Raw genomic sequence first — 17,171 nt, forward strand, 5'->3', positions numbered from 1 at the left:
GCAATCGCAAAATTGATGCCTGCAATTCTGCATCAGCCCCAAAGTGTTGTGTCACAGCATGTAAATGCTCACCTTTATGTTAGTAAAACATTAAAAAGCATATTTTATATATGTGTCACCTCTTAAACTAGGAAAAGCCACACATAATACATTTAATCTATCTGTATTCTCTGCTCATATTGTCCTGCTTGCTAATTCCAGGTTCCCATAGTCTCTGACCATATTTCTTTCATTGATTTCTTTTTATTTTGTGCATTGTCTGTTAATCCCTACATTCTAACGATGCAAATCGTGGCACTATCTGTCTTAAAATGTAATTTCCTGCTGGAGTATCCTGATCAGCACTACTGGAGTTTAAAAATAATAACATGCTCTATCACTCTGTCACGTCTATGCCTAATGCCCTCGCCCTTTTATCCACTTGCATCACATAATAAAATAATTGTAGCAGGGATATCTCTGGGGGAAATTATGCAATACTTTTCCCTGTGTTTTTTCATAAACATTCCCTTCCAGTATAATGTATATATTCACTTACACATGATCATTATTACTGAGCTTAATATACATTGACTACATTGTTCCATATTACTAGTTTCCAATTGTTCTCATTATTTACATGATACATTAGTGAAGATATGTAATAGATGCATAATTTTTATTACTGGAAATTTTCCATAGTTTTTCTTAATACAGCACACGTTACATGAAATGAATACCAAGCAGATTGGAACGATATATCGTACACATCGTATAGTGTGTATGCCCGATCCGTCGTTCACAACGCTGTTCTGATGGGATGATGCAATGAACAACGCGGTGCTGGTACATGCAGCACAACGTCACATTGCGTCGTCATAACCAGATCGTGCAGTGTGTATGGCATGCGCGACGTATGGTTATTGTATAGAACAAAACATTGCAGTACATAGGATACAAGCTATATAACTAGTGAGGGAAGGAAAAGCACTTGAGGAAAGAGGGCCATTCTTTTGAGATCTTACAATCTAGAGCATATGGGCTTATTTAATAAATGGTGCTACAGTATGCACTCAAATCTGGCATAACCCAGATCCACCATTCAGACTGTTGCATTCATACTATAATATGCAGTAGAAAATAGTTAGGTTCAGCAGCAGCTCCTATCATCTTGCAAGAGAGGGGTTGCTGCTGGTTCAGCCGGCCGGGTTCTAGCACCTGCGCAATGGATATGGCAGATACCAGGACCGGCGCATATGCAGAAAAGGCAGCGGCACAGCACATGCGCATAACACCGGCATCAGCTCCAGCCCCTAGAAGCCGTGTAGGGCTGTCTAAAAGACAGCACAGTGCCTTACACTGGAAGCCACTCTCCGTTAATCGCAGCATGGACTGTCAATCTCAGGGGGAGAAAACCCCTCCCCCTGGGGCTGCCTGTCCTATGTGTGATTAGCAGGTAGTGCTTCCAGTCACGGACAGCAACTGGCTCATTGAAGTGGCGGATTTTACTGGGAGGGGGGGAGGGCTGCAGCCCCTAGGTAAAATCTGTAACTGGTCAGGTTGCTGTGAGTTACTGCCCATATGAAAAAATGCATAATTTTGTTAGCTAAATAACAGTAACTAAGCATTACATGGTACTCATAGTTCCCAACATTTATGGTTTGGCAATCAATCCCAATCTACACTCTGCCACATGGGTGTTGTCATGCTACGCGGGGGCATACTATCTCACATTGGCGTCTCAGTTCCCCTTGCTGCATCTCCATCTGCGTAAGCACTGTACCGCTCCCCAGCCCACTTCCTTAAAAACACTGCTTCAGTGCAGCAACAACCAACCACTGGTGTGCATGGCATTAAATGGGCATCAATAAATGGGACAAATTTCCCAAGTGCCCTAACTTGAGACAAAAGTTCTTATACTAGAGATGGTGGGACATTCCCTAAAATTGGGATAGTTAGGAGTCATTTGTAAATCCTGCTCTCTAATAGTTAATTAAGTGCAATAGTAATTAGCTTGTAGTAGATTTGAATGTGTTTGCTTTGTCACATGTCTAGTGCTAGATATCAGCGGTTATGTAGCAGCTGTCGGTTTATTATTTTCTTTCAAAGTACATGACCTTGCAGGGACAACATTTAAAGGATGAAACTAGTCCTGTATTCAGGAACGTTCTAATGTATAGATACATTTTAAAACTATCTATGACATACTGTAGCAATATGTTACAACAGTAGCTAAATCTAGAACACAAAAGTGTACATTTATTAAAAACCTGGGACAGACACACAGATGTTTGGGCAAGAATCGGCATTCCTTCTATTAATTTATCATGACTTACAGTTTAAAGGCTAACTATATGTAACTAACAGATATGTAAAGACATTAATTATTTATTTATTACCAGCTATTTATATAGCACACACATCTGCCGCAGCACTTTACAGAGAGAATATTTGGGCATTCACATCAGTCCCTGCCCCAGTGGAGCTTACAATCTATATTCCCTACCACATGCACACAAACACGGGTTAATTTTTTTTGGGGGGGGGGAACCAATTAACCTACCAGTATATTTTTAGATTGTGGGAGGAAACCGGAGTACCCGGAGGAAACCCACGCAAGCACAGGGAGAATATACAAACTCCACACAGTTAGGGCCATGGTGGGAATTGAACCCTTGACCTCATTTCTGTAAGGCAGTAACACTAACCATTACACCATCTGTGCTGCCCAATTGTACACTTTGGGAGGAGATGTCACAAACATGTCTCTGAAGTGTTGCCGTCTAGGAAGTATGTAAGGAGGTCAGACACAACGAGCTTGCCCCGAGACCCCACACCAATTTTACCATCAGGGTTTGAAAATTGTCACAGTAGATGGAAGGAAGGAAGAAAAAAAGAGACATACCTTAATATGTTGCTTGTCATGTGCAACATTTTTTGCACTTGTTTTCAAGTGCAAGAATACAGTATCTAGATAGATAGATAAATAGGTATACATTTGTAAATTAAGGCCCATGTAATAAATGATCTATATCATGCTTGCCTGCCCTCCTGCAATGTTCAGGAGACTTCCAAATTTGACTTTTGGTAAAGTAGACCAACCTCCTGGATCTCGCCCCCTCCCCCAGTGATTCATGGAGAATTGCAAACTTTAAGATTTAAATATATAATAAGGTGATTTTAGGTGTGATTTGTGTGTCAGTTAAACTTAGGGCCTGATTCAGAGAAGAGGGCTAATGTGAACGCAGCTGCAATTTTGCACGAAACAAACAAATGCTAATAGTTACAAAGCTTACCCGAGCATGAGTATGCCCACTGCTGCCTTCTCATCTGCATCCTATGTCTCGTACCAGCTTAAAATGGTAACATTGACATGCATGGACCAGCCATGCAGCCCTTGTGGCAGGTCTGACCTGTCTCAAATACAGCAGCTCTCCTGACATGCAGAGAGCTCTCATACTGTGTAGGAGATCGCAATGGCTAATTTATGCACGCCCATGTAATGGCGTTTAACCGGTAAGACGCTCCTGCGTTTTTCTAACCAACCCCCATTACCTTGCCCAAACATTGACTTCCTGTCATTCACTTTGCGAATGGATGCTTTGTGCGGGCGTAATCACAAAACAATCGCTGCACGTGCGCAGTGCGGATAACACGCATGTGCAATGGCAAACATTCAGTGCACTGCGCAGTGCGGGTAACATGCATGTGCAATGGCAAACAATCGCTGCACGTGCGCCGTGTGGGTAACACGCATGTGCATGGCAAACAATCGCTGCACGTGCGCAGTGAGGATAACACGCATGTGTAATGGCAAACACTCAGTGCACTGCGCAGTGCGGGTAACATGCATGTGCAATGGCAAACAATTGCTGCACGTGCGCAGTGTGGGTAACATGCATGTGCATGGCAAACAATCGCTGCACGTGCGCCGTGCGGATAACACGCATGTTCAATGGCAACAATCGCTGCACGTGTGCAGTGCGGATAACACGCATGCACAATGGCAACAATCGCTGCACGTGTGCAGTGCAGATAACATGCATGCACAATGGCAACAATCGCTGCACGTGTGCAGTGCGGATAACACGCATGTGCAATGGCAAACAATTGCTCGATCTTTGTAAAAATTGTCATTGGGTACACGTCTGAATCAGGCTCTTCGCTTGTTCAAGAGTTCCAGGTTTTATTGTTCACAATTTGTGTTTAATTACAAATGAGGGAATTAATGACAGGTAAATATATTTGTCATTGAGCATATGCAAAGATATTTCAGCAGAACACTATGATCTGTTAACATTTATGAAAGTCAATCCACATACAGTAATTGCTTCACAGAATATCTATACAACTAACCATTAGCTTAATATATACAGAAAGATCCAATACAGTTTGTTTCATTTTAATTCAGCCAATAGAAATTTGTATGCATTTTTTTTTTGCTATGACAATACACCGTATCGTTCCCCAAAATAAATAAATTGTCACAAACTGCTGATTCACTGTAAATGATAAAAAACAATGTTAATTGCTGAAACACTTGGTACCATAGATGGATTAAGTAGACAGACTGTATTGTAAGAAACATGATAAATCTTTACATCAATCGAGTTGCAAACTTGAGTTTTGTGCCACTAGATGGCAGTATTCAATCAGGTTTATTTTACATATGCTTGATAAAAAAGAACACTTATTTTTAAAGGAGCTTACAGCATTTCATCTGCTACATAGAGTATATCCATTATAGACAACAGCTGCTTCATCCTTTTATCTATCTATCTAATCTATCTATCTATATGATAAAGATAATAGTATTAGTATTATTAGCAGTAGTAGTAATAGTCCTCAAATCGCGCCAAAAAGCATCATCTGGCACGCCACTGATTTTGCGACCTATCCATGCCAAATATCTCAAGTGTCGCTTTTGATAAAATGTGTTTTATTTGCATCACTTATGTGATAAAAGTACAATGCAGTGGTATATAAGCAAAAGCAGAGGTCTAATACGAGTACAGTTCAAGGATCGCCACCCGTGGTTGAGAGTCTAAATGGCGCAGAAACAGTAGGTAAATGAGGACACATCTGTACTATCAGATTTATATTTGAACAAGCAATACAAAGTCATAGAAGATGCATGGGCTCTATCAGGTGGAAAGTTTTTCACACTTAAGGGGCAATTCAATTAGCTAATATATCACTGGATATCGGGGCAGGAAAATTGTAAGCAAAAACTAAACAGATTTCCATACCACAATGGGCAGAAATCAGCACTGCTCCAGATCGTACGATGTTTACACTAAGTAGGCGCAAGAAGCCATCATATTAGTGATAATTATACACATATTACCAAGTGGGTGTAGAAGGAAATATCCACTACAAAATGTATCTTTATTAGTTTATGTATTGAACATAATACAGTTCTATGATTTAGTCGAGAAATTACATAGTCTGTTCATCTAATCTTCAAAAGAAACACAGATCAACATGTATGAAGCTTAATGAAAGTGTTTTATTATACAACTGTTTAATACTTGAGTGTTTGTATGTTTTTTGTCTGGCTTTGTGATCTTTAGGGCAAAAGTGTTTGTGGCTTGCACAGCATTCTACTGCTCTCTGGGCCTGACTTAGACCTGGTCGCAAGCGCTGAGCGCTCGCAACCGGGTCGATGGTGGCCCAGAGCGCATGCGCACGACGTAGCCGGCTCCGTCGTGCGCATGCGTGAGACCCGGATAGCAACGGGCAATCCGTCGCTCCGGGTCTCGCACCAAAGGGGGCGTGCTGTCGATGTTGAGTGACAGCACGCCCCCTTTGGTGGGCGGGTCGGGGGGGTGGCTGCCCAGACGTTGGCGTTCCTATGGGAATGCCTACCGTTTGGGGGCAGCCCCACTGACATCACTTGTGATGTCAGTGGGAGAGCTTTCGGCTCTGTTTGAGCTGAAAGCTCTCTGGGGCTTGCGGCCACGAGACCCCACCACAAGGGTCTCGTCGCAAGCCCGATGGTCGCGATGGTCTTGACCATCGCGACCATCATCTGGCCGCTCGCATTAGCTGTGGGTGGCAACCCACAGCAATGCGAGCTGCCAGGAGGACACTCCATAAAAAAAAAAGACGCCCTAATTCAGCGCGAGCGCTCTGTCAGAGCGTCCGGCTCTGAATCAGGGCCTCTGTGTATAATGTAACTATCATGTTTCCTATGGAATTTTCTTTGCACTTTGGCAGTCTGCCTCCACGTAGTACAGAAGCTGCACCATTTTCTAGAGATGTTTGATAAGGGAGGTGTTACATGATTTAATTTTCTGCGTTTGTGTTATAATTGTATAGCATAGTACTTTGCTATGCTGCATATTTTCCCCAGAATTCCTTCAGCAATAGTAGTTTGATAAATATTGCTTACAATAGCGAATGTGAAACCTAGATGAACCCCAGAGACCACTCCATACAGTTCTTCTTAGGCACAAGGTATATACATACTTGCCTACTTTGAAAAAGCATTTCAGGGAGATTGTGAACACAACACCTATGAGCGCATGTTAAAGTAGAAGTGCACCCACGGGCGTAACTAGACCTAGGGGGGCCCCATAGCAAAATGTTCATGCCCCACTCTCTTCAGTATCCCCCCTCCCCTCTCCTCGTGCTGCGTAGGGCAGGCATTCCTCCTCTCTCGGTCAGCTCTATCTCTCCTCACTGACTGATGCTGGGCAGAGGCGGTCACGTCTCCTCCCAGTATCACTCAATGGGGAGAGATGAAGGCGGAGCTGAGCGGGAGGGCAGATGTGCCTGCCTTGCACAGCACACTGCTGGAGGCGCGACCACGGCTGGCCAGGCATCATTGGTGCAGGGGGAGGTCTGGGCCCGGAGGCGGCACGGGCCCCATAGCAGCCGCACCCCGTGCACCTACGGTAGTTACGCCAGTGCGTGCACTGCTACATCTGAGGGGCGTACCATAAAATTGACTACATCCAAATGTAAATGATCCCCAAAGCAGTCAGTAAGATCTATTTGTTAAATAAAACACACTGATACTTTTCAGAAAATGCATGCAGCCATCGGGATCATTGTGCCTTATACCCAATGCAGGGAAATGTTACTAATGATCCCATTTGAATGTACATACATATCTCTGTTTCTTTTTTGTTTATATAACAGCTTCATAATGGGGGTAATGTGAAATCAGTGAGATTGCTGGAGCCTGGCACTAGGCTGATGCGCTGTGTACTCAGGCAGGGATCGCTGGAGGGGGAGCTTTCACTCCGCCGCTCCAGCCGATGAGATGTTAATACATTTTATCATTAGTGCTTCCTGCTTTGCCTTGGTAAAAATACATCTGCCCCTTTGTTTGAAAAATGACGGTTAGGAGTTGATTGCCTGGTAGTTTATCTCTTTCCAATTTATCCATTTCCAGAGCTTAGTACATCTACCTCATAAACTGGGTCTGCTTTGGCATTTAGTGTTAAGTCATTGAAAAAACGGACACATAGGAACTTTTCTATAAAATACTCTATGTTTATTCAAATGTAAAGACTCCCATATTTTTTTCATATGCGGAATCATGTAAAATGATGCTCTTATTATGTGCATATGAGCATATACATAACTGTATCATAAATAAAAAATAGACCATATTTGGCATGCAAAAACTGCCAGTCATCCTAAAAAAAAACAGACAAGTTTTGCATATCAAATAATCAGTACAGACTGTGGTGCGTCCTAGTAGCATCGCATTGTGACTTAGGAGTATTTTCAGCAAAAAACGCTAGCAGAGTCTCATGGGACCCATCTAAATGCCACGTCTGAAAAGGGTATTACACCACATTTCCAGTTTTTTTGGGGGGTGAACCAGTAGGCTCTTAAACTGAAAATGCATTATTTATCTGCAGATTTAAAAAATAGATTCTGATTTGAATTGAGATCTGGACTTTGACTTGGCTAATGTAGAACATTCATCATTTTTGTTTTTCAAACACACCAATGTTGCTTTAGCCTTGTGCTTGGGAACATTCTCCTGCTGAAAGATTAACTTTCTCACCAGCTTTACTATTCTAGCAGATGAAGCAGGTTGTCTTTCAGCATCTCCCCATATTTTCCACCAACCATTGGTCCTTTATTTTTAACAAGATTCACAGTCCCCACTGAGGAACAGCATCCCCACAAACATGAGCCTGTTGGGATGGTGCTTACATAGCATTTTCAATTAGGGCCAAAAAAACTCCAGTTTTGTCTCATCTGACCATAAAACCTTGTAGCTCAGTTTCTCTGATGTTTTCTGGCAAACTACAGTTGTGTTTTGATGTGTTTTTGTTCAGCAATGGCTTCTTTCTAGCGCTCTCCCTATTAAGCCAGTTGTATTGAAGTGATGCGGTTAAGATCCCGACAACTGAGATGCCATCTGCCAGACCCCCAGCACTGGTATCCTGATCGCCAACAGAACATCTGTGACAAAATCCCGTCGTGAATGGGGATGCCGATGCCGGAATCCCGGCAGATGGCATCAGAAATAATAAGGAGACTGGGGAAAGGTAAGTATCAGACGTGGGGGGAGGGGGGTACATTTAGGTTTAGACACCAAAGGGCGTAGGCTACTGGACGGGGGAGGTTAGGGATAGGCTCTAGACAGGGGGGGGTTAGGTTGAGGCACCAACGGGGGGAGGTTATGATTGGGAATTAAGGGGAGAGGGTTAGGGTTAGGCACTAAGGAGAGGGTTGGGTTTTAGGACTTACCGGGAGGGTTAAGGTGCGGGGTAGGGAAGGTTAGTATGAGGGTGCAGTAAGGAGGGTTAGGGGGTAAATAGGACAGGAGAACATTACTCACCATTCTTCTGTTGGGATTTGAACCATCGGGATGCTGCTGTCAGTGTACTGACGTCCGGCATCCCGTCCATCTGTATTTCATACCGACTCCGTATGGAAACCTTTTGACATAATTGACTGGTGCAACTTCACTCCAGTCTCAGTCACTGAACTGCATATCTCCTTCCAAGTGATAGCAGAACTGTCCATGACTTCCCTCATAATTATCCTTCTTGCTCTGATGCTGAGTTTTGAGGGATTGCCTTGTCAAAGCAGTACATGGGTGATGCAGCTTACATTTTCTTTCAATTAGTCCAACAGTGCTCACTGGGGTAGCCAAGCTTTTTCTTATCTTGTGCATATAAATAAATAACTTATCTTTAATTGTTTTAGAATGCACTTAGGTCATTTTTCAGCTTTCCTTCAGATTCACAGTTTGTTCAAAGTTATTTGAATTAGGAGGTCCATAAAGCTGATTTCTTTTAATGATCCACAGGTAGAGGCTAATTAAAAAAGCCAATTTTTATTGTTAGTGCACTACCATCATCTGTGTAAACTTGTAGCTTTCACACAACAGGGTTCAAATACCTTATAACTTTTTAAAAAATTTTCTTAAATCTGCAGACAATAAATTATGAGTTCACTTGTGTACTGCAGGAGGAGACTTAGGGCCAGAGGGGGTGGATAGATTCCTCTTCGCCACCCAGACCTCCTTGTCATATCAAAGGAAGCGGGGCACAAGCAACTGAAGATGGCATAGGTTCCCCTAGTCAAACTCTGAAAACTTCTAGTCTTCGGAGGTTGCTGAATGAAGATCCCATACTAGCATATGGTGATGGCAGACCTGATCAGGAGTGAAAGTTTAGCAGGAGATAGCAGTGATATCTCTTGCATTATCTTAACAATGAATGGGTTGAATCATTCATTCCTTCAAAAGTAGTTGAAAATATATTTTCCCCTACTTCAAAGAATGATAAATGGGCCTCTTAGTAGATTCAGTGAATCACAAATATAGTAACTTTATTTTTTGGTTTTGAATTGTAATTCTTAAGTCAAAAGTTCCAATGATAGCGCATCCTCACATGATAATAAAGGGGTACAGTAGGAAATCTGTGTTAAGGACAGAATAAATAAACATGGTGGATACTACTGATTGTTTTTATTGGCTCATTCTTTCTTTTTAAGTATACTTAACATCACCATTTGTGTGAAAAGTATTCCAAAAACTAGGTATGAAATGACTACATTTTATGCACCTGGGGGTTGGTGAATTGTTTGATGCAAAATGGGCAATATATAAACCATACAAAATGGCGTATCTCCTCAACTATGATTTTCTTTTGGTACCTCATTATGTGTAGAGCTCTGCAAAGGTGTTATATGTATCCCTTTCACTTGCACCCAAGTTTTAACCATTTATTTTGCTTACAATATATGAATTTGGTATTAGACTTCAATATAATGCTATATGGCATTAATAAATCTAAAAAAAACCTCAGCATTGAGTCTCCATCACTTAAACCAAAAAAAAACTAATGCTAAAGCATGCACTCACAAATCCTGAGGAACTAAGAAAGCACCAATCAGCACCAGCATACATTCACAATCAACCAATTACGAGCGGTTTGCTAGTGCTTGGGATGATCATCATCATTAATGCATGTGTACCTGCTCCTGACTATTTGCAAATAAAATGATGTCTAAGACGCATATATGCATCTGGTTGTCGTTTTGAATTTATTTGCATGTGTTTGCAATAATGTGAAATGCCCTCACTGTATTTGAACTTGTATACATTACAACTAGAGATGAGCGGTTTCGGATCTCATAGTTCCGAACCCACCCGAATTTCGGGGATCCGGGGTGATCTCCCTGCCTGCCCCAGATCCCTCACCTGAGGCAAAACCTCGTGACCCAGCTGTCGGGTCGCGAGTTTTTGTATTGAGCGGGCTTAACGCTGATTGGCTGAGAGAGCCGTCTGTCACGGCTCTCAGTCAATCAGAGTTAAGCCCATTGAAAATTAACACTGAAGAAGAAGATGGCGCCCGCCGCCTGACACTGCCGGCACCCTCCACTGCCGACACTGCCGGCACCCTCACTGGCAGCTTCCCTTGCTGCCGACACCACTGCTGCCGGCACCGCTGCCCCACTTACTGAGGACACCGTCAGTGACCCCTACACTGCCGACACTCCCACACTGAGGACCCCACCAGCACCTCTGCACTGCCGACACTGTCAGCAGACCTGCACTGAGGACACAGCTGGCACCCCCACTCTGCCGACACCGCCAGCACCCTGCATTGAGAACACCCCTGCACTGCCAACATAGTAAGCAAACCTACACTGAGGACACCCCTGGCAGCCCTGCTCTGCCAACACCGCCGGTACCCTTCACTGAGAACACTGCCATCACCACAGCACTGCCATTCCATTTACTGAGGACTCTGCCAGCAACCCCCACACTGCCGACACAGCCAGAAAACCTGCACTAAAGACACCACTGGCACCCCCACACTGCCGACACAGCCAGCAAACCTGCACTAAAGACACCGCTGGCACTCCCGCACTGCCGACATCACCGGTAACCTTCACTGAAGACACTGCCAGCACCGCAGCTCTGCCATTCCATGTACTGAGGACACTGTCAGCAACCCCGCTCTGCCGACACTGCTGTCACAGTAAGTGCACTATTGGTGTATCCAACCCACACTGTATAACACACTGTATCTGTGTTGAAAATTAGAAGTTGAACTGCCACATGTTAGTGCTGCCCACTGTGTCACTTAGCTTATTCAGCCAGCTAGCTGGATGCAACCTTTTGGCCTTAACTAGATGAAGCAAATAATATTGTGAGGTGGTTAACATTGATTGGAAGTTACTGGAAATAAATGTAATTGAGGTTAATTATACAGATCAAAAACAGGCCCAAATTATGTGATTTTATGTGATTTTAGCTGTTTTTATGACTTTTTAAGAAAAAATCCAGATCCAAAACCAAAACACGAAAATAAAACACGGAGGTGAGGTTTTGGCAAAACCAATCCAGATCCAAAACCAGGGAGGATCCAGATCCAAATCCAAAACACGAGGGTTGGCGCACATCTCTAATTACAACCCTCCTTTCATCCCCTATCCCACCTCTCCAGGTGCAATTCTGAATAAGTGTCAGAAGTGCACACCTCGTGAGTCCCAGGATTTCACACATCTGTATAAGCACATATGCATATGTTCATTATCTGGGCAAGTGATTTTACACTGGATAATCTAGGCAAACTGGCACAGTGCTCAATCTGCATCAGCCCTTTGGTGTGCTCCATGGTTTTATTACCAGTGTGTGGTAGCTTTAGTCACATGTCTGCAAACTGGCCTGTATTTCCAGTTCACAATACTAATTGTGGTTCAGGCAATAAACGACCCTGCAATCTACATGATCACAATCTGATTTATATCACTCTTTTATATTTGTGGTAAGAGGGGAATTGGCCATGTCACTGTCTACCTCTAACAGCAATTTGTTTGACTGGAGCTGCAAGTAGCCATTTTTTGCTGTTGCTTGAAGCAAGATTTAAGCTTGGTGCAGTGGACAACATCGGGCTGTCCTAGCTGCAGTTTCTTGCTTGTTGTAGGAGGATTTTGTAATGATTGGCAGTAAGGTCTGCTAGTTAGGGGAGGAATTGTGCAGGCTACCCAATCTTCCCATTAGGGTTGCTTATGTTGTGATTTTACTTTGTATTTCCATAATATGTCTGAATACACACAATGGGCATGATTCAGAGATGGACGGATTTACAGAGCTGCGCACAAGTGGCTGTGCAAATCCGTCCATCTCAGATGCTAATCCAGAAGTAGGTGTCAGACACCTCCTTGCTGCACTTGTGACCCCAGCACTGTGACCGATGTCGCAGGCTGGGATCACCTTTACAACTATCGCAACTGATGGTCGCGATTGTTGCTCCTTTGGTCAGGCTGCAGGAGCTTTCTGCAGCCTGACTTAGTGCTGGTCATCTTAGAGGCGAAGGATCTGCATCTGCAGACACGGTCCGGTTTCCAGGAACAGGTACTAGCCACGCCCCCGCTTCGCCTCTAAAATGCAGCAGCATGTCAATCATGCTGCGCCTTGGGGGGGTCTGCGAGCGTAATTGCAAGACCGGTTCTACACACGCGCAGAATGGGTCCTGCGCTTGCGCCTACCCGGAAGTATCAGAGATGTACGTTCATCATTGGATGAACATACTGTACGTCTCTGTTACAGGCCCAGTGATCGCAGATTTTAACAACACAAGAAAAATATTGTGATCAATATCATGATAGATTACTGTGGTTTGTGAAACTACAACTTTCTGAAAAAAAAATTATTATCCTCGAGAACTATTTTGTTATGCAGTTGTTGTTGTTGTTGAAGGTTTGTTTTTCAATAAATTTCAAGTACTTAAGTGCAGCTTTTGTGCCCCTCCAAAGTAATAAAGTATGTTCTTAGGAAAACAACATTTATAGAACATTATAGCTTTCTTCTAAAGCAATGAATGAAAAATGCACTTTGCTGCAGTGTCAAGTTCACTTAAGTTGATTCTCTAAAGTGCGGAGGACAATGCATTTGTTGTATTGCAGTGTTCTGGCATTCTAGCTGTCCTCTACAAACTAATTGAACCTGTGATAAATGTGCCGTTCTAATTGATTCAATGTACCGTCGTTCCATAGACAACGTGTGGCCCAGATTCATTACAGAACAATATACTGTATTGCATAAAGATCACTGTATATTTCAATTTACTTTCTTCAGTGTATGCCTATAGGCCAGGGAACATTGTTAGCAAAATAAACATTTGGTCATTTCCTGTAAATATACTTCATTCACAGACTTAAACAACTGATGCTTAAGATTTAGTAAATACCATGCAATGACTATTGGTTTGGTCCTATTTAGTATGTTATTTTGTTTATTTGTATTTTTTGTTAATTTTATTTAGTGGTATATGTATCATTTCACTCAGAGAAAATGTGAGATAGATTTAAACACAAAAGTAAAAACACACGTATTAACATAAATAAAAAGTAAGGGGGGTTTATAAATGTCTTCGATAGTGATAAATTAGCAAAAGATTGCAGAATGACTCACATCATAGCTATAATACAGTCTTTGATGACTGGGGGCTGATAAGATGATCACTGTGTAATACAGAAATGTACTGAGTAAAAAATGTTATGCCATTTTTTTGTTATTTTAATAATATTGTTTTCTATGTCTAATGACTTATTTTGTGACTAGATGGAGCATTTTGATAAGACATTGGGAAAGTTCCAATAAAAAGTGGCCTATTATATGGTCACAGAAAATCGGAGACTTATTATGTTCATATAATTTACAGTAGGGGGTATATTATACTGCATATTAACCCAGTTGGTGCAGGCAGTTAATCTCAGTCATATATTTTCCAGTTTCAAAAATAGCAACAAACCCACAAAAAAAAACAATTGCAATTAAAGTTGTGCATTAAATGGGTTAAAAGAAATATATCATACATTAGTTCTTTGAAAAATATTTGAAAATCAAGGAGTTTTTATATGTGCTAGTAATTGACAATATACAGTACTTCACCACCTTACGTACAGCAAGTATATACAAGTACACTGTAAGGGCTGTATTTACTAAATCAGATTGTAGCTATTATCTTCTAAAAGATGCTAGTTAAATGTTAATTAGAATCTGATTGGTTGCTATGGGCAACATCTCCATTTCTCCATTTCTAAAAACTCTCTTTAGTAAATATACCCATTAGAATAGGGTACTAGGGGGCGTATTTACCACTAACAGCATTGCAATTTAGTTTGATAATTATGCCCCAACTTGCAATGCGGTAATGAAAATTACCACATGCATTTATTATTGTTGGAGAGCCAGGACATAGCTTCTGAAAAAAAACCCTGTCCCGGTGGACTACTAGCACAGAGATTACTATGGGCTGATGCCATCTTCACATGGAGTTAGCTGCCGTGGCCAAGCTTGGTAATTCTGACAGTTTAGCAGCCCCCATAGTAAGAACCCTATGAGGGCTGCATTTGTGTTTGGAAATGGAAAGGTAACTGCAGATATCGGATATATCTTTCCTTGTTACATTCTGGGGATGTTTAGATATTCTGAGGATTTCCTGTAATGCAACTTTAATAATTGTGCCCCTAGGTGTTTACTCACTAAGGGCTCTATTTACAACAATCCGCATTTGTAATGCAGATTGTAGTGTGATATTATCAACTGAATTCGCATTGCGAATTCAGGCAATATCACAAGGATTTACTACAAATACCTTGCAGGGACAGAGCTTGCGAGAAAGCTCTGTCCCTGCGAATCCCCTCTGCACTCAAGTCATGATATTTTTGCAAAAAAATACCGTGACTAGTGACCGGCCATTGCTGCTACCCCCCCGGCATTAAGCCCCGCCCCGACACTAAACCCCGCCCGCCACAATCACGGACTACTCCACTACCCCCCCCCGCGGCCCCCCCTCCCTTAATAGCACTCACCTGCAGTCATCGGTGCTTCGGTGATGTCTTCCATGCCTCTGGTCAGCTGATATCCCATACTGCACTTGGACCCGATCACCTGACGACCGGGCTGCAGTGCAGCATAGGAGACCAGCTGACCGGAGGGGAGTCATCACCGGAGCCCCGACCACCGGTCCATGGAGTCAGGTAAGTGAATTTTTTTTTTGACAATTTTTTTATTTTTTTTTGCAGTGTCTGTTTATACCACACAGCTGATCACTGGGGCCGGCTCTGGGCTCTGCCCTGCCTTTTAGAGTAGAGTAGGAGACCGGTAACCGGGGGAGACCCAGACTTTATGAAGTGTAATAAAAAAATGTTTTGCATTTTTTGAAAGCTCCCTACTGTGTCACAGGGATACAATAAAGATCCTTCATCTAATGCATGACTCTTATTATTGTTCTAGTTTATCCATAGCGTTTAGTACAATATATGCTCCTTTTCTCTTGGATATGGTTTTTCATTATGCTAATGTTGTAATCTAATGTCTAGGGCTAAGTCTAATAAATTGTTCAAAACCTCCTCTTAGCATCAATCTTTGATTTTTCTATTTCATTTGCAGTGAGACCATTGATTTGACCTTCCATGTTATTGGGCTAAGGCATGCTAGGGATGCTGAATGTCACTGAGAGATGCCATGTAAAATAAAAATACATTATGTATATTGTGTTGTGTTATGACAGGTAAAAGCTTTACCAGATGATGAATACTGGTTTATAAATCCTCTGAAAAACTCCTCCTTCAAGAGCCTCTACTTACCATTATTATATTTGTATTTTTACAGATAGACTCACCACGCTGCTGCAAATAATCCTGGAAGTAGTGCCAGCTGAAGAGAATATTTCCTAAAATACAAAGAAATAGGCTGAACCATGCCAACTGCAGTGCTGCACATTGAATCTGTTTACTACTTCTGCAGATACATATTTGGATTATTGTAAAGGACAGCAAGCAGCTTTCTCATTGTTTCTGTTTCAGCTGCACTTTCAGATTCAATTATTAGAAGCTACAAAAAAACACCTTAGGGCCCCTAATCATAATAGAATTATTTTTGCATTTTAGATACTCACTATCTACAATATATCCCCATCATACACAAAATACCCCAGGTTTTCTCATCTCACTTGTACTCCATAATTCCCTTCACACTGTCACACATGCTACTGAAAATATCTCAAATGTTCCCACAATCTAGGGATGTGCAGGCTCGGATTAGTTTGGATTTTCCAGCCATTTCAGATTTTTCCGCCAAAAATCGGGTCTCTGAAAGAGGCAAAATGTCATCTTTCATGGACAAACATCATCATTCCTGGACAAATGTCCATGAAAGATTATGTTTATCCATGAAAGATGATGTTTTGCCTCTTTCTAAGACCTGATTTTTGGCATGAAAAATCCGAATTTGGCGGGAAAATCCGAACTAATCCGAGCCTGCACATCCCTTCCACAAACCGCTCACATAGAGTACAAAGGCAACCCTTTTGTAATTAACAACTAAAAAACAAAAATTAACAATGAACGTTACAGAATGAATTCCAGCCCCAATCTGAGCAGTGTAGTTTTCAATCAAAATTCAGTAATCACAAACATTCCATGGAGAAAGGAGGGAGCTCACGTCATGTGTCGCAATGATCGCACTTAAATATAATGTGGTGTGCGGTTACGTCATGTGGAAGCGGCTCCTCCTTTCTCACTGTGCTGTATAAAACCCCGAGCACCATCTTTAGTCCAAGCTCTGACTTATTCAACACCAGTGAGAACAGTGACATAAAGCTGGAAAGAGCTGCAGTGAAGGCTCTCTGAGTCCTTGGTTACCACGTGGCCTGCTGTGCCCATGGTCTACAGTTTTAAGCGGTTTATCTGACCTT

At 42.2% G+C, this 17,171-nt stretch overlaps 1 protein-coding gene across 1 annotated transcript in view; it reads left to right on the forward strand.

The window, feature by feature from the left end:
• Positions 1-16,504, forward strand: part of SLC7A11 (solute carrier family 7 member 11) — a 211,878-nt gene extending 195,374 nt beyond the window's left edge. The window contains exon 12 of the mRNA XM_088476130.1: positions 16,088-16,504. Within this exon, the coding sequence (XP_088332256.1) occupies positions 16,088-16,152 (65 nt within the window). The 3' untranslated portion in view covers positions 16,153-16,504. The remainder of the gene's footprint in view (positions 1-16,087) is intronic.
• The last annotated feature ends 667 nt before the right edge of the window (positions 16,505-17,171 follow it).

This window comes from Taudactylus pleione, unplaced genomic scaffold (assembly GCF_031769625.1).
Source record: "Taudactylus pleione unplaced genomic scaffold, aTauple2 ptg000183l, whole genome shotgun sequence".
NCBI lineage: Eukaryota > Metazoa > Chordata > Amphibia > Anura > Myobatrachidae > Taudactylus > Taudactylus pleione.